Here is an 18,843-nt window from a genome sequence, read left to right on the forward strand (position 1 = left end):
TGACTTCACCCCAGTTCTCGTTCCTTTGTTTCTTGGCTCAATAAATGCATCTCGAGTCAATGGGGCTTTTCTAATAAAGAAGGGAGCTGTGTCATACTCTCCATCATGATCCCTTTCTAAGAATGTTTAACACGTACAAACTAAATAAAATCTTAATATTTGTCTAACAATAATTTAAAAAAACCCTCATTACTCGGATAAAAGAAGGCATTTTAGGTTCAATCTCTTTGGCTTCACTTTGGATGAAACAATTTACAAAGCATCAATTTAAATAATATGCTGGACCTGCTGAAATTTCTAAGTGAAGCACAAAAGAAGTGAAATTCATGCAATACATCACGCTTATTCAAGGATATAAATGTAGACGTATTAATCAGTGGCCTGAAGAAAGAAAAGCCATAACTCTACAATGGATTTCCATAAACTCCTGGATACAGAAAAGGTTTACGGATTAATCTCACGAATACTGGCTCCGTTTTTCCTGAACTCATAAAAAGTTCAAACTCCTCCCCAAAAAGCTGGTTTTTGATGTATTTTTTTTTTTTTCAGTCCGCCAGCCAACACATTTTGTAAATCTCCAGACCGCTTTCCTTTATTTTAATAACGGTGTTAAAACTTGTTTCAATTCACAAAAGAGAAGAGATGCCATGGCATGATTCATCTCTTTAATTCCTGTCAGGAAATCGTGTTTATGGTTTCTGTTTTTTTTTTTTTTCTGTAATTTTCTGCCTTGTAAGTTGGAATAAAAGGATAAAATATCTTATGAACTGCCAGAGTCAACAAGCAGGTGGTGGAAATGTATAATTTGAGCAGTTTTGTGGCTCTGTTTGCCTGTAAGAATCCCCCAAAATATGTTTTTATAAAATTGTCTCCTTCAACATATTGGTGGCCATATCAAACAAATTCACAAATTCAGCCACTGTACCTACAAATTAAATCTCGTCTAACACGGGCTCATGCTTGCAGCTTCAGAAAGAGGATTCACACGTGGCCAACCGTATAGCTTACAGTCTAATAACTGATAGACTGTAACTGCAGTACTTCCACAGATGTCTGCCAAGACATATGCTTGGGTCTCCTGGGAGATGATCTCAGCATTAATCACTGTGTGTTCATGGTTCAATTTAGAATATCGTATTATTTAAGGTTAATACATCACACAGCATTTAAATCAGAGTTTTATATGCCTGCCTCTTCCATCGAGACCCAGAGTCAACTCGGGGTTGTCACGACAGAACCAGATGCATCAGATGAGCTATTCCTGGACTGTTTTTTTCCCAGTGTGCTGGTTTCCTAGTGCCTGAAAAGTGGATTCTGAGAAAATATCCCTTCTGTCTGAGTAGATGCGTAGCGTGTGGCCCCGCCATCGGTATGCTGAAATCTAGCTTGAACCCTTTTCTTTTCGGACACGATTGTGTAAGAAAAAGATACGCTTACCCAGATTGTATTATTGTTTAGTTCTTATGGCTCTGAAAGTTAAGTCAAAATGTTTGACTTAATTTTACGTTGTTTTGTTCAAGACTATATAATATTATTATATAGTATTAAAGCTGTGAGATGAATTCATAAGTTTCACTTTGACATATATTTACATTTAGTAATGTTTGTGAACGTTAATCACATTTTGCCACTTTACACCACAAACCTCAATTAATTTAAATGAGATTTTATGTGATAGACCAACACAAAATGTAGCATAATCAGGTATTGTTTGTAGCATCTGTTCATTTTAATCTGATGCCCCTCCAGTTCATCCAGTTCCCCCCAGACTACTAATCGTTATTAAATGGAGCTTACCTGTTTTATATAAACAGAAAATAAACATACATTTGAAGATTTAACTCCTCTTATTTGGTCTACAATTTTGTCTCATTGCAGCTGCCCTACTTAGCACTTTTATTTTTCATTTGTGAAGAAATTGAGCTTTAATCATTGTGAGTCATTGTCGCGAACAAGGCTCCAGCTTTAACTGAGTGGTGCAACACCTGGCAATATCCACCTTTATTGTGTTGATTTAGGCATGCCTCAGAGCAATGGAAATCATCTAAGCCAGTTGTTTTCTTAAATTAATTGTAATGCAATATCTTTGAAGGTAAAAACAGACATGTTTTAATATATATTACCGTCCATTTCCACATTGAATTATTTGTACCCAAGACTGAAAAAAAAAAAAAAAAAAAAAAGCTTGGACATCAGTGAGATGCAAAACATAATCCATCCATTTTGGCTTCTTTTGCTGAGAAGCCAAGTACATGTCGGCCCCTTGTTGTGTAAACAGTCCCATTCAGTTTATCCACAAAACCACCAATGATGGGATTTGAATGGTGTACATTTTTTTGCCTACCAAATCAAAGTACAAACCGGTAGATTTTACAATGCAAAAAATGCTTTCACAATAACTTTTGTCATAACACATACAAGAAACAGAGGTATCCAGTTTAAAACATCAGGCACCAAAACAGAGATACAATGCAGATGTACCCAGGATTAACGCTGTTTCTGTTTGGACATGCATACAATACTGAGTCTTTTGCTTGAAGCAGGGCATCTGTGGTTTTTGTATTTCCCAGCTTGACCTATTAGGGTGCAAAGGAATTTAACATTTTCTGGGCTTGTCCCACATATCATCCTCTCAACCCCCCTCATTAGTAGACCTCAACTGTCTGCACAAATTCCCACTTGGATGACGTGAGAAGAAATGCGATGCATATACATGAGACGCAGCATGTATTTGTTTAAGTCCTCATCAGGACCTCTGCCGTCTCCCCCTTCCTCTCCAGCCTCCCTGCTTGTGTAGATGTATAGTGTTACTCACCGCCACTTTCTTTCTTGAACGCCATCTGCCAGATCATCGCACTCTGATTTGCAGCTAACAAAACAGCATGCTCTGACATTTCTTTCTTCTTATAAGGTCTTGGACCTGTGGCCCGGCTTGGTATGCTGCCCAACCTGCCACCACTGGCTGGCTTTTATTGGAAGCAGAGCGAAATGTTTGTTTTCACTGTACTGCTGGGAATGAGAAATGGGGGGTACCTTGCTCTACCTTCGAGTGGGGCCGCCAGGATGCGTGCGGAGGAAGAATTGCCCTGTGCACACAATAGACGGGCAAGCACGCCAAGACTCTAGACATCACAGCTCAAGGACCTTGGATTTCAGCCTCAGCTTTTCTTTTCTTAAACACAACACCCTTAAATCCTAACAGCTGCTTTGAGTGTGGGCTGGGAGGTTATAATAGTAAAGAGGAAATGTAGATGAAGTTAGAAATGCCCAGACATAAAAAAAAAAAAAGTTCATATCTTTACCGTTCTGTTGTTGGCAAATGCTGGTTACCATAATGTTCTATGAACAACATCATGTTCTCCTTAGAGTAACAAGATGTTCATTTGTTTGTTTGAGAATGTCTTTACCACTGCAGCAAGTAAGGATCTTAGGAAGCAGCAAATACAAGCTTTTACTTTATTAAGTATCCTTGTTAATAAAACAGTGTTGGGTCTTCCAAAGAAGTGATGACGATCAGTATTTCGCATAGTTGCACAGTTTGTCGATGATCTGGAGAACATTGTTCACGAATGAGTTTGTCCAGATCCAGGCTGAATAAAGAGCTACTGTCCTCGTAAATTGATCTCCAGTTTGGTCACAGCTCTCTGCAGACTCTTTGTGCAGACTAGGACCAGGCCCGCAAATTGAATTATAAGCAAAATTATCCAGTGTTTGCTACACTTTATCGTGTCCTCATGGTTATGCAAAGTTGTGTCCCAAGAGGAGTATTAAGTTAAATTTATTTTCCAACAGCCAGTGTCTTACCAAGTTGTTCAAGGTTCTTCAGTTGTGCAGTTTGTCCATCACCCCAAGAACATCCTCCAGGATTGAAGGGCCCAGGTCCAGGGTGAATGAGAAGCCACTGTCCTCATCCTTAAATTCATCAATGTGTTCACAACTCCCTGTGAACTCTTGATCTCTATCAGAACCCACGCTGCCACATCCGGGACGGCAAGTCTGATTAGAAGCAAAGTCATTCCTCGTTTCATCCACTTCCTCGTTTTCGCACTTATCTTCTTCCTCACTATCCAGAAGAGGCAAAGAGTTGCACTTCTTTCTCTTCTGGTCCACAGACCACTCGGGGCTCTGCATTCCCTCCGTTCCATCCAGGTTCAGACGCGGGGGCTTTGGCGGTGGCTTGCAGCTCAGGAAGAGGTTCTGTTCACTCTTGGAACTTTGTCGGAGCAGGCCGTGACCCATTTTGAGGAAGGATAAATCTCCAAAACTGTCGTCTTGGCCATCGCTCCCAATGTGAGAGACGTGCCGGAAATCACCAAGGGGTAGACTGATCATTTCGACAGATAGCACTTCTCTCCTCTTTGAGATCCTGCTGGACCAGCGACTGGAGGATGGATTTCTGTACAGCGACGTTTTAAGTGGCATCCTGATGGATTTACTGGAGTTAGACTTTGATCTCTGTGAATCCTCAGGAAACGATACAGCCTAAATACATAGTGCCATCTGCAACAACAAAAAAAAAGACAATTAGGATTTAGCAAATGATAGTCTGAGCTTGTGCTCGTTCTGGTATTCAGCACCAGATGTAAGTGCAGAGGTCTGTTCTCAGATTTAATGAGAATTGACAGCCATTGTTTAGAGACTGCACCTGTTGGACTCGATCGTAGCGCAGTGAAATTTAGTATTATTTGGCAGGAGAAGGATGACCCAGCAATGCTTTGAAGCCTTTGTTTATAAATATTTATTTTCCAAATCCTAGGTTCTTACCATATGTGCAGGTGTGGTCTTCTGCATAACCTCCAGAGGAAGTCTATTAATCTACTTAAGAATTCCAGTAATAAAAGCAAAACACTGCAAACACCAGAAGAGTAATTGCTTAGTGTTTTGGATCTCTTCACACAGTTTTTAAAGAAGGATGCATTTTTCTCTCTTTAACTGTCAGAAATCAAAATAAATTTGATGTGGAAAACAAAGTGGTGGATTGAGTGAAGACACTTTTTGTAATCACTTCAGATGGTGGAGTAAAGTTAAATTAGATGCAGTTATTCCTCTAACAATGTCACTATTTTTGGCAAAATCTCAGGTTTGCTATGCAGCCTGGAAAAGTCAGTAATTAGCTTTTATAATGCATTCCAGTAAGTATAGTAGAAATAAAATTTAATTCAGTGTGGGGAGAAAAACATTTGGTTTTTCCATATGTTTTTCTTTCTTTAATTATCCTAACTGATGAAAGTCTATTTTTTCAATTGGTAGATTGATTTTAAATTGATTTTTACATTAAATGTACATGCTTTATCTTGATTTGTATCGCTTTATCCATCACCATTTTGCTTTTTCACTCACGAACCGAGTGGACTCTTAATTCGAAACTGACTGTAAAGTGCCAAACAAAGCATTACAACCTCTATTTTTGGAAATTTTTATAAAAGGATAAAATTACTGGAAGTGATAAATCAGATTTTAAAGAGTCTGCATTTAGTCCAGGAGGCTTTTTTTAATTATAGATTTTAAAAATGGATGTGATTTATGTTCAGATGCATCCCAGGCCGTGGCCCTATTGTGCATGTTATACCAAAACCGTAAGCTACTTTGGGCAGATGGTACCACTTGACCATGTAAGCAAGTTTTAAATGAATACCTTTTACTCGAATGTCCGTAATTTTCTGGGAAAAATCTAAAGTACTGAGTCTGGAAAAGAATTGTTTTGTAAAACAAAATCTATAGCAACCGTGATATCTTTCAAATCCAAGACTCTGTTTTAAATTCTTCATATTAGGCAACATCTTGCATAAACGGTAATTACGTAGCATCTAACAGAGGAAGAGTATTTGCATTTCGTGACCTGTAAGCATTTTATTTCCAAAACCAGAGCCCTGTTCATCAACTCTGGCATGTCGATTAGATAATCTCCTCGCCGTAAATAATTTTTACAGCTTTGCCCACATTAGCTCTACATTCGTGACTTGAAACACTAACTCTGTAAATTTGTAAGCCACTTCAACAAACATGCTCCGTCGGGCTGTAAAACGTTTTATCGGCACTTTAGCAGCAGCGGGAGGTTGAAGAGTGTGGACACAACAGCATTCCTTTCCAAACATGTCAGGTCAACCAAAGAGGAGTGTTATGATTCAGCTGTGAGGAAACACCTCATGGCTAAGTAGAAGTTCAGCTCAATAAAACAGATTGACCAAAAGAACACTTTTGTTTTATTTATTTGACCTTTATTTACACAGGTTGTCTCATTGAGATCCAAGATCTCTATTACAAGAGAGACCTTTTAGCTATTGCTTCTCTTTCTAAGAGCTTTCCTCAGCTCCAGGTCCATAATAAATAATGAAATGGGTTTTCTCTCCAAGAAGCATGTCTGGATTGACTAAAAACAATAAAACAGTTAAAAACGGATGACTATATAAACTTACCAGTCTCGGTGCTGTAAATAAAGAAATCCGGGATATTATAAGCCCACACATGCACACCCGCCTCAGCCAGGAATCTACGCTGCTTCTAACTGCACAAGCTCTTTGTCGACAAGATAAGACTTGTCATTCATCAGAGAGCAATGCTTACTTCCCAGCTTTGAAACACTGACACAAAGGTGTAGCCTATTCCCGAAGAAGGTTAAAGAAGATTTCATTTAGGATTAATTACTTTTAACTGCAAAGAAACAGTTCTTACCGTTTTCAGCTGGAGAGAGCGCTGTTAGTTCTTGGGCAATGAATCGTTTTTTTTTTTTCCAGTCGGCATAAAATCTGGATTGCGCTGCAGAATCACCTCCAGGTGTGTTGCTTGTGAAAGGCCTCCTTGCGTAAATGATAAACCAGAGGAGGTCAGAGTACAAGGGCATCCAGGTGGAGGCTTTTTTGTTTTGTTTTTTTGTCTCAGCTTTTGTGAAGTCAGCCTATTTCAGAAAGTCTGCAAGTCATCAGAACACACCATCGTGACTGCAGAGCAAGTCTGCCCTGCAGGGATAGGTGTTACAGTTGAGTTTTGCTGTTTGATTGGCTGCACCCTTTACCTGTGGGGGAAGTAGGTGGTAAATTGGAGCTGCTCATTTTTTCCATGTTCCATGTTATTAGTAAAAATTGAAACTTTGCTGGATGGTTTAGTTCCAGAGAATATGCTTGAAAGAGAGAGGTGAGGAAAAAAAAATAGTTTTAGGCTCCACTGTTTGCGTGCTTATTAAAGGAAGTTGTAGTTGGTGAGCAAACAGGTTGATCACAAAGAGGAGGGGGGTTAACAGATCTCTAATCTCCACGCTATTATCCCTTTTCTTTGCTGATTTCCTGATTTCCCGTCTGCTGTTGGCTTGTGTAAAGCCCCACAGTCAACCCCACTCCACAGGCTCTTCTGCCTGAATGGAGGCCTTTGGCTTTTCTGTATAATCAAACAACAGACATGTCTGAACAGGCACCCTGGGTTTCACAACAGAAATAACCGGCTGTTTCCAATTCTCACGCCTCCAGCATGTTACGTTTGCCCTCGTATGGTGAGGCTGTAACGAACTGTAAACCGTCTCAAAACAACACGTTTTCTGCTCTGCTGTACTGATTGCTAATAGTCAATGGCAAGAGTTGTATTTGCTTATTGTCTGTATAACTTGTGGTTAAAAAACAAAACAAAAAACAGCTGGAATAAAACATGAAGTTTTCTTGTGAGGTGCATGAAACTGTGGAGTACGAGGGTAGCAGGGTCATCTTCTGGGGTATTGTGGTTCATGAGGGACTGATTCATAGCACAAAGTCAATGATGACATGAAAGAATATAATCTGGAAATATTGAAACATCTCAAAACATGAGCCAGGAAACTAAATTTTCTGCGCAAATGTTTTTTTTTTTTTTTTTTTGGACAACCACCATAGGCAAATCACCAACATAGTAACAAAGTGACTTAAGGACAAAAAGAAAATTATGTTTTGGAGTGACCATGACAACTTTCCGATCTTAGTCGCATAGAAACTCTGTGAAAACAGCTGAAAGGGTGTGTGAGCGAGCAAGGCGCATTACAAATCCGACAACCATGTCAGGAGATATGGGCCAAAATTCCGCCGAGCTATTGTGAGAAGCTTGAAGAAAACTCAAAACGCTTGACCCCAGTCATATAGCGTAGAAGGTCAAGTCTACCTCTGTAGAAAGTCATTCAAATTCTCGCAAATGATCTTTCATTATTCTTGAATTTCATGGATATAAATCATTTTGGTAATCCTAACTGACTTAAAACAGGAAAATTTTAGTCGGATTTGATAGCAAACAATGAGAATAAAAAGGATGGGTGACTTTTTATACAGTGTATGTAAACATCTGGTTTCAACTGTAATTCTGTCAAAATATTTTCAGTGCGTTCAGGCATAAAGGAGGAGAGCTTTGTACACAGCTTTGTCTTGTTCTTTGATTTTAAATATGCATGTTATGAAGGAGAAATCCTTTTTTTTTCAGCATTCCTTTTAAATTCATCCAATAAACAATAGGCGTGCCGGCTTTTCCTCTCTTCTTCTCCCGCTCCATGCTCCAGTGCCAGGACAGTCTCCAAGACCAGACACAATTCCTCACGCAAATGAAACTAGAACCTCCAGCCAAGTCTGAAAGAACATTTTACAGCATCTCCCTTATGAGAAAAACTTCCGTCCTCCACCTACAGCCACAAAGCTGCTTTTATACCAGCAGGCACTCAGGTTGAAGAGCCTGTATTAAACGCAGTATTTGGAAGTGAGCTCAGAAGACCTGCAGGCTGACAGAGGCTGGGCTTGTTCCGCTGATGGTGTTCTCATGCTATGTAGCCTCCAGACTGCTAGGTTTAGCCTGAACTTCATTTCAGTATAAACTTCTTTTTTAAGGCCAGACCATGGTGGGCAGTGTGGTTTGATGCAGCTATGCTGGGCCTGAAATCATGCTTTTTCTTCTTTCTGCAAAAAAATAAAAAATAAAAAAGTGTTTCCAGATATTGCTTTGACTGGTGCTAGAAGCCCAAACTGAGGCTTTGGTGGATCCTCCCCGAGCCCTTTGTTGTGTGTTCTTCAGCTCCCTCTGTGCTAAGGCTCCTAGACGAGCTGCACTTAAACAAGATTTACTGCTTGCTTTGTCTGATTTCCTTTAAGTAAGACTTTGTTAAATCATGTCGAAGATGGCACACATAGCTTAACTGAAATCAGTCGGCCTGTATTTCACTGATGGTTCTTCTAGAATATATAAAGCTCAGATTTGGGATTAAGTTTTAAACTGAAGCTAAGGTTCGTCCTTTTTTCACTTCTTGGAACAGCTTAAACTTGACTTTTCAAGGTGTTTGTAGAGAAATGTTGCAGTGTCACAGTGTTTTGATCATTGCAAAAAATCCTAAATGGTAAATACAGGGTTTTTTCTGCTTATTTTGTTTGTGTTAATCAATGTGCAGTCAATTTAACCATTTAATGAGGGATACAGTCCAGCACAGACCTACACCTTCACCTTCAGTTCTCCTTTTTTAAATAGAATCAACTCACAATAAACGTGAACTTATGGTACCATACAAGACACACGGTACCCAATGTAGATTGGAATTCAGACAAAATTGAATTAAAATCAATCAAATTAAATTTTTTGCAGTGCAGACATTTAATCAGAGTGATGTCTAATAAAATGAAGTCAGATTCAGTTTATGACTTCTGACCAGCCTTTGAGGTCTTGATGGAAAGGCTGCATTTACACCAAGATAAAATTACATAAAGGTAACTAATTAAAAGAACTGTGTGTAAATTTTCTTGATATAAACTCCAATTAAGACTTTTAAGTTTGTGATTTTAACATACTAAAGTTGAAAAATACTGGGATAATACTTGAGCATGAATACCTTTTATACCTTTGATAATAAAGAATTACAGTAGTCTAATCTTGAGGGGACTAGTTTCTTGGGCAGGATATTGTTAATTTTGTCAATATTTTCCAGGTGAAAGAAGGGTATCCAGATAAGCCAAGACAGGAAAGGTGGGGCAGAAAGTTGAAAGTGGGAGACAAAAATAAAGAATAAAAATAGAGAATACAGGAAAACACCCTCGCATTTCTGAAAACAGTTACCAAACATTTTATGGCAGTAGTTTCATTCAGTAATCATGTAATTAAAAAACATTTTATTTATACTGATTTAATGCATTGCTGCTTGACCCAGTTTCTGTTTAGATCACAATCCTGAGGTATTTTACTTTTGAACTCACTTGAATGATGCACACCTTAGTCATCGTGGTTCAGATGAAAAGGCAAGTTGAGACAATACTTCTTCAACCACAACATTAAAGTCATGCTTTTTTATGATAGGACCAAAGATTGAAGCCTTTGTTTTCTTTTAATCAGAATTGGATCGCAAAAAACATTTAACTTCCTGGCTTTATTTACACACACGCTGATGAATCAGATTGAACTTCTCAGAAGTTGGCAACAGAAATGAGACGTGCTTTTTGCAACCCCGTAGCAGTTTCTTTTTCTGAAAACCTTTATTCCTTTGGGACTAAATAAAAAAATGCCAATTGCATATCTGCTGCAATTTTTTTTCTACTTAAGAATCAGAAAAGCAGGTGTAATAATATATCATTTTTCAGCAGTCATTACTGGATACAAAACCACGTTTAAATCATGGTATGTTGGCTTCAACTCATTCAAATGCTTAAAAGAGGGAATGAAGTTAACAAAAAGCAGAAATCTTCAATCCAATGAAGCATTTTGAATTTTTGTAATTTCAGCCTTTTTGACAGCCTTCAGGTTAAAGATTTGAAGCCTAACAGTTGCACAAACTCATTTGTTTTACTAAAGAATATCTTGCAATCAGAGAGCTTTTCCAGGAACCCAAGTATGTGAGACGTAATTTTGCAAAAATATATTGTTGGAAATCAAGCGAGGCAGAGGCCCGTCTTTTCATTTTTTTATGATTTTTTTTATTTTTTAAAGCCCATCCATCAAATAGAGAAATGCCAGGAGGTAAGGTCTTTGTAGCCATTTTTCATTTCACTGTTTATTTCTTCTACTTCTGCAGATTCCAAAGGCAATCTCTGACTCCATAAAGCAGAAGTCTGTTCAGATTAAAACATTGACCACCGACAACCACATGCCGAGCGAAAGCACCGTTGCTCATACGTAAAAACACAAAGCTTTGAAGCTCTGAAAGATTTACCTTTCGAATTCATAATCTGTTTATGCCTTCTGAAATCTATAAACAAAGGTCTACAATCCAGCCTGTTTTACACTGGAGAAAAAAAAAATCACATTTTGTCATTATCCCTTCCTCTGAGATCATCATTTAGTCTGAAAGTTAGGTACAAGTACCGTGAGAAGATCAGGAGGGAGTTTCCTTCATTTTTTGCTATTACTGCCATTCTGTTTTTCAAATGATATTTTTCATAAGTGCTATGTTGAAGTATTTGAATTGCATTTGTCCTTCTCTTTGGCTACGTGACTTGCACGGTAAAACAAACAACAAAAAAAAGATGTTGGACTGTCACAGTCAAATGCTTGCAAGACGCACATGAAGACAAGAGACACATATGAGCAAGTGTTTCAGTTGTTTTTAACCAACAGAAACTGGATAATTTCATACATCTTCTGTGTTTTATAATGAGTGATGATTAATTCACTACTGAGTGCGACGCTTACGTTTCGTCTGCGCAGGAATGCCACTTTGGCCCTTCTTTTGTTGCTCCAGCATTTGAGACACACACACACACACACACACACGCACACACACACACACACACACACACACACACACACACACCAAAAAGATTTCTAAATTTAAGTGTGTAAGAGTTCGACTCCCATAAATCACATAACCCAGAGGTTGTGACACACAGAAACACACGCTATGCCACCGCGCACACACTCCAGACAAATAGTACCGTGATTAACCTGACCACACTGCATTACACACTGAAATGTTAGCCTGAAACACAGAAAAGGCTTTGGAGGGGGGAAAACCCCATTCTTGTCTCGGATATCTGTCCAGTTACTTCTTGGCTCAGCGACTGTCTACATAAAGCTCTCCAATGACTGCTGGTATCAGTGAGTAATCCATTATTCTGTAATCTGTCAGGCTGCAGTGCTCGCAGCATAGAATGACAAGTATTTTAACAAGACGCGCTCATCGTACTCGTGCTGTAACTTGTCGTTTTTATCACACACGCCGTCGCCTGTACTTCACACGTACCAAGAGGAGTGGCGTAATGGGAAGTGGATCTGACGAGTTGCGCTGGGGGAACACAGTGGCCACCTGCTGTGTGAGCGACTTCCTGCTGTGTGTTAAACTGGCTGACTCACGGAGCTGATGCTGTTCAGGATGCCATAACTGTTCTGGGGTCGGGCAGGACTGAAATCATCTGTGCTGATGTCATATAGCTAATCGTCATGTTGTTTCTTCATATAGGAACATATCACAAGATTTGAATTTGAATGAAAAGATGATTTTTGTAGATAAGTGAAACTCGTGTAGTTTTTTTTTTTACACATTTCAAGTGTTTACATTTGTTCATTTTGATGTTTATGGCTTACTGCTGTTGAAAACCTACAAAAATGTAGTGTCTCAGAAAATGTTAATATTACATAAAACTCATAAAAAGTGCCACTTTATTATATATATATAATGTATGTATGTAATTTCATATTGTCTTTTTAATCGTGTTTTCATTTTTTTGTGGAATACAAATTTTTGAAGCTGCATAAATATAATTTACTTCCTTTTTTGCAAGTTGAGGTTGCAGCCTTCAGCTTGTCTGTGTAATTAGCTCTGGTGCCTATCGTCCATAATTTCAGTCTGGTCTGCAGCGCAATCAAGCAAAGTAACATAAAGGTTGAATCGAACCTCCTTTTGGCACCACTGACAGCGAGGACAGGTGCCAAGGTTATCAGGAAAGGGGAACAATTAGTGGTCTAAAAACTTCCTGGTAGACTGTTGCTCATGCAGCCCATAACCTTGATATGTCTGTGTGAACGCACTGACTCCAGCCACAGGCTCTTCCTTGCACACTTGTTTCCTACCACACTTTTTCCTTCCACAAAATGTTCCACTGCTATTGCCCGCTTAGGCATGACTTTTTAAGACTTGTTAAGAAATTTCTGCCGTCAAGTCCACAGTCCTCTCCGTGATTGTGTTTGTCATAACACGCATCTCTGAGTTGGAAGTCCTGGTTTTGGGTGGTGTTTTATGGTTTCCAAGTCACGCTGGATTCTGGCATTACAGCACCAGACACCCGCACACGTACACATGGATACTGTATCAGTGTTTAGTTACAGGGTGATGCACTGGCTGAGCATCTAAATAGCAAGCTAACTCCCCAGGCAAGGAAACATCGCTCGTTTCGAGAAAAGGATGCATCACGTTTCCCATATAGCACCTGCTAGTGATCAGAATTCCTTTAACGCTACTGGACTGTATGTTGGTAAAATGTTATAGACCTGCAGTCTTTCAGGGCGCAGTTTGGTGGTTTATCCAGCAGGGAGCATGATAGAGGAGGAATGCATTATGTTGACAAGTTGGCTCTTTTATACTTGTTTATGTTTTATTTAGCTTGAAGATGCAGGAGTTGTTTATTTACCTAATGGCGTTCGCGTGATATGTCATAGTTGCGTGCCAGACAAGGGCTTGAGTTCACATTATTGGAATGATAATAGCAGCTTTCCTCAACCCAGGGGTGGAGTGGAGGGCAGCTTCCCTTCACAGACCCTCCGCTCTCTTCCTCCTTCTCACTTTTACCCTGTGCCTTTCTCTGCACATGGATAGTGGAGTCCCCGTGATGCTTTCCAGATGTCTCAGCTCAGCGACCAGATTGACAAAACCCTACATCTTCTCTTTAAGTTGTTCTCATTCGTGTCCTTTAAAGAACACATGCACACACAGACAGACACACACACACACACAAACACACACACACACACACACACTCTATCCTGCGTTTCACTGTCTTGGTAAGGAGACATTTTCTTGGCACAGAAAATATTTTTTATATAATCCTTCTAAAGGATGGCTCATGCTGCAGAGAAATAGCCACTCTGTCCTTTCAAAATGTGATTTTAATCTGTGCCACATCAGGATCAAATAAATGTCTTAATACATGGTTTCCTTCCTGAATTAAAGTTGCTGTTTTCTTTGTGAGTTTGTTGCCAGTGCACGGATTTTATGATTTTTGTGTTCCTGTCCGTTCATTTCCATTTAATGCCTGTGGATGCATCATTTTGACCCATTGTTCATCCATTTGTAAAATCAGCCATTGAATCCTAACAATGCGTCTTTGTTTGTGTCTTTTTATATTTAAAAAAAAACATTTGGATTTTTAAGATCCAAGCCGAAAACTGTCTCTTTAACTCTGTCTACTACACTAGGATAAACCCCGCTTTCCCATTGTGTCATCTGTGTTTTCCGTAGGGTTCCCTTTCAAATGAGCGCGACTATGAGACGGTGGTGATGATGAGGATGAGGCAGGCTGCCGAACGTCAGAGGCTCATCGAGGAGATGCAGAGAGAGGACGACGAGGAGGCTGCAGAGTCGTAGCTTTAGTTTCATAAAGCCTCTTGTGTTTTTCTTTTATTGTTTTATTGTAACATAGTGTGGAAAATAAACCCTTTTGATAAAATAAAGCAGTGTTTTCATTTGTCTTGTCGCCTGTATGTTGATGATGTATGACTAGGTGAAAGGTAGAGAAGTTAGACTTGCTGTATGTAGTGCCACACTACACAGCTACTGAAACAAAGCTTATCAAAAAGGCCGGAGAGAACGCTGTAATTGTTAGTTTGAAATTATAAAACTTCTATTAATTCAGTTTTCTGTCTTGCTTTAAAACCGAGATTAGTCAGTAATTTTTTTATAATTATTTTTAATATGTTTTATGTATGATTTGTGGGTGGTCTTTGACCTGTGGATGAATTTCATCATCACACAGGTGAATCTCAAGTGAAATGTAATTGAAAAGTTTATTTCAAGAATTCAAAAAGGGAAACTCATATGAGAGTGATTCATTAAAAACAAAGATACATTTATCATTTTTTAATCATCAAATTAATGATTATAGCTGACTGTTAATCCCTAAAGAAAGCAAAAATTGTTTCTCATAAAGTTGGAACATTACATAAATGTTAATTTCTGTATTTAAAAAGTGATATTTAATCCAGAAATGTTGGGCGGATTACTGCATCAAGAATGCGATCACTCTGTGGCGCTGCTGGATATGCTTCCCAGTCCTCTCAATTCTGCTGGCAGCTTGTGCACCATTTTCTTTTTAACAGTTTTCCTTCCACCCAATTTTCCGGTAAAATGCTTATAAACTAAACTCTGTGATCACCTAGCTTCTTTAGTTATTACCTTCCATTGGTCTACCTTCCTTATGGAGAGATTCAATGACTTTCCACTGGACAAATGTCAAGTCGGCATCTTTTCCCATGATGACAATTTCTGAATTAAAAATCTATTTTTCAGTGGTCTTGTGTATTTCAAAGTTATTTTCCTTCTTGTAATTCAGTCAAAAACATGAAGACTGACAGATCGAGTTTTTCTGTAAATTCTTATGTGGCAAAAGCCATAACCCTAAGCATGAACAGGAATAAGTAACTAAAATCCATCACTTTGTCTGTCACTTTCTGGACTGAATTACTGAACTTGGTTAATTTTCCAATGATATTTGAATTTATTTAAATTCACCATTACATCCAGATTTGTTTTCCTCACAACTTTCGCAGACACCTATGATATTTGACGATTCGTTAATTTACATACTCAGTATCTTAGATTGTCAGAAATCACAAAAAAGTTTGACTTTTTGTTCAAATCCCATCCATGTCATACAGAGAGAAATATTTTGGTTTTGCTTATTTTTTTTCTGTGCAACACCAACAAGCATCAATTCACGACACATCATGGGTGCGTGCTTAGTCTTTTCTTGTTGGGTTTTAAAAATGCCAGATTTGCCTGGCTGGGCAGCAAAACAAGCTGTGAAAATAGCTCCATGATGTAATGTTCATCAGTCAACCATTATGTGGCCAAATGTGACAAGTTATTACCTCATTACTTGTACCAAACAAGTTTTGACGTACAAATCTTTCTTCCCTGTAGCTTGCATACTTTATCAGCTACTTTAGGGTAAGTCGGGGGGCAGTCCAAACCACAGACCGTGTGATGTGACTGTGTGGAAATCATTTCTGCCCCATGTTAAACCAGTAATCAAGCTGTGATTGGAACACTAGGTACGCCTTTATGGAATTCTTGTGGGTTCATTGTGATGAAAAGCAAGCTCACATTGGAGGCTCTCCATTTTACATCTGATGGTTGGGATGATAGTTCCTCTTGGTTTTCTGTTTCCAAATATCCTCGCCTCACTGAGGAGGCCTTGGCTTTTATTTATTTATGGTACTGTTTATTGAGCTCCCAGTATTTGCTCCACTTTAATTGCTTTAATATTTGCACGTGATCTCTGCAAAACATTTATTTTTGAACGTTTCTTGGAACGTTATGTGGAACATTTCTTGAATGTGCTCTGAATTAGGGCATAAGATCAACAAAACCCTTAACTAAAAATTTACAGCAACTGTTGTGGATGATACTTTAGACATTGTGTTTGCTGCTTTTATTAATCCTTTGTTGCACACAGTTGGATGGTTCATGCTGAAAATGGGTCAGTATCATTTACGGATTCACTTTAGGCTATTTCATTATCAAAACAATTTTTCACAGGTTACAAAACAACCACTGTTGGTGACCAATAGACATATGAGACAACTTTACAGAAATGGAAGCAAATTATGAAATACAGAATTAAAAATATCTTTACATGTAAGACTTGATGCAGGGTTAAGTTTGAGTTTTCCAATTTTGTGTCATATTAACCTCATGCTGTTAGGCAATCGCTGCTAATCCCTGTAAAACCCGTGTGCTTTCAATCATAGTTAAATGTTTTTTAACTATGTTTTTTTTGCTTTGCTTTTGGTTTGTCTGTGCGCCCAGAAAAACCCAGCATCTTCTTTTATTATCGCACAGAACTAAAGTTCTGAGTTCAAATCCTGGCCTGAAGTCTTTCTGCAGTGTTTGCAAGTTATCCCTGGGCATGCATGGGCTCCCTTTGGGTGCTCCATGTATTTTTGATAGGCTTTGCATTGGGGGCATGGCAGAAGCCTGTATAAAAATAATAATTAAAAAATAAAAAAAATGCTATATTTTAAGAATGGCATTTTCACGACAAGTATGTGTAAACTGCTGACCAGCACTGCAGTTTAGGCTTTTACACAAACACTTCTCTTGTGCATTCACCAGACTCTTAAAAAGAGGACTGCACGTCCTTCCTATAACCATTTAATTGTTGTTTCAGGATTATTTAAAAGCTGTTTTTGTTGGGAGACTTGCATTGTTGATTGATGTTCACCTCATGCTCAGTACTCCTTGTACTACGCAGGACACGGGCCCCTACTTTTTTTTAAAAAAAATATATATTTTCTGTTTTTACAGGATGTAAAGCCAACATTCTGCAATAACATTTGTGTTTTTGCACTTCTGGGTTTCCATTCGCACACTTTCACTCCAACTCCGCTTTTGCTCGATCATGAAACGGGCCGCAGAGCGTGCTAAATTAAAGAACACATTTTGAAATATGTGTTCTGTCCCTTTATATCGACCCTGACAAATTTTGATTTGTTGCTCCTAGATATTTCACAATAATCTTATGCAACATGCAAAATCCTGCAGAGATTTTGCTTATTTATGCTCTGCTAAGTGACACGCTACCATTCTTTGACACACATTCGGCCAGTCCTTGTTGTGGCCACCATGAGTTTTGTAACAGAATCTTTTTGCTTGGGAACATACATCTTGCCAGAACGGTCTGTTTTCCTAGTCTCTCTGGTGTAATGGTGTGTCTACTGCTCTTTGTCCTGTCATTGTGTTATTTAGGAGCCACATGGAAGCTTCGCAACAACCAATCCAGTCATGCATCCCCCTGCCACTCCTGCGCTGCTTCTCCACAGCTCTGTTACACAACGTCCAGCTGTTAGTTGTGTGGTGGGAGACATCTGCTCCTCTCCTCCCGCAAAATCCCCTCATAACATGGTTTTGTTTATCTGTATCCTTCTCCTCTACCCCAGCAATGTGATATATATATATATATAAAGTAAAAAATCAGAAACACACCACCTCTGTCTGAATGACAACAGAGGAAACACAGTCACAGGAAACACATTCACCACTAAAACTGCCCAAAGCCAACAGTGGTTTCTGCTGCTGCATGCAAACCAGCAGGGGAGGACGACCTTGTTACAGCATCATTCTCAGGAAAGATTTAATGTCTTCATAGCATCGTAGCCGTCCTGTCTGAGGATGATCTTTCTCTGCTTCATCTTCAACTTGGAGAAGGAAGCTGTCATGTATTAGGCAGCAGGTCTTGTTAAGAGTTTGCCTGGCAACGAATCTGGGCTGCAGGTTAATGATCTGGGCTGGCCCCAAACTCACGCTGGCAGACCCGGGGCTCAGATGAAACCACCCAGTGTGTTTTGGCGGCCGTAGGCAGGCTCTTTCATGCCTGACATGCAAGTGTCTTATCCTAAATTATAAAGAATATTTTCAGGGTGTGATGTATGTTTATCAAGTTTTGTGCATGACGGGTGGCTTGCAAGATGCTGCACATACAAATCCTAATAAAAGCGTTCATATCCTTTAAAGTTTAAGTTTTGTCGTATTAAAATCAGAAGCTGTGATCTATTTTATTATGATTCTGAGTGACATGGCCGTGTGTTAAGGTGGTTTACAATTTATGTGAAAATGAAATCATACACATGGTTTTCCAAATTAAAAAGATAAATATAAAACTTTTGACAATTATCATTTCACTTTTGACTATTTACAAAACAGTTCAGGCTCAAATA

General features: G+C 38.9%; 2 protein-coding genes across 3 annotated transcripts in view; one reads left to right on the top strand and one right to left on the bottom strand.

Annotated features, from left to right (window-relative positions):
• The window catches only part of dnajc17 (DnaJ (Hsp40) homolog, subfamily C, member 17), a 38,530-nt gene extending 23,950 nt beyond the window's left edge, over positions 1-14,580 (top strand). Inside the window, exon 11 of the mRNA XM_014982312.2 lies at positions 14,369-14,580. Coding sequence (XP_014837798.1) covers positions 14,369-14,494 — 126 coding nt within the window. The 3' untranslated portion in view covers positions 14,495-14,580. The remainder of the gene's footprint in view (positions 1-14,368) is intronic.
• Positions 1,965-7,208, bottom strand: LOC106915016 (cdc42 effector protein 3). 2 transcript variants are annotated; one of them, XM_014982313.2, is made up of 2 exons: positions 6,673-7,208; positions 1,965-4,500 (listed from the first exon to the last, which is right to left on the bottom strand). In XM_014982313.2, the coding sequence occupies exon 2, from the start codon at positions 4,420-4,422 to the stop codon at positions 3,823-3,825; it is 600 nt and encodes a 199-aa protein (XP_014837799.1). In that variant the 5' UTR covers positions 4,423-4,500; positions 6,673-7,208; the 3' UTR covers positions 1,965-3,822. The 2 variants fall into 2 exon arrangements, with proteins under 2 accessions (XP_014837799.1, XP_014837800.1); XM_014982314.2 differs by lacking the exon at positions 6,673-7,208 and adding an exon at positions 6,417-6,626.
• Positions 14,581-18,843: the final 4,263 nt, after the last annotated feature.

The sequence above is a fragment of the Poecilia mexicana genome, unplaced genomic scaffold, assembly GCF_051168715.1.
Source record: "Poecilia mexicana isolate PSO_F unplaced genomic scaffold, ASM5116871v1 scaffold_22, whole genome shotgun sequence".
NCBI classification, from domain to species: Eukaryota; Metazoa; Chordata; class Actinopteri; order Cyprinodontiformes; family Poeciliidae; genus Poecilia; species Poecilia mexicana.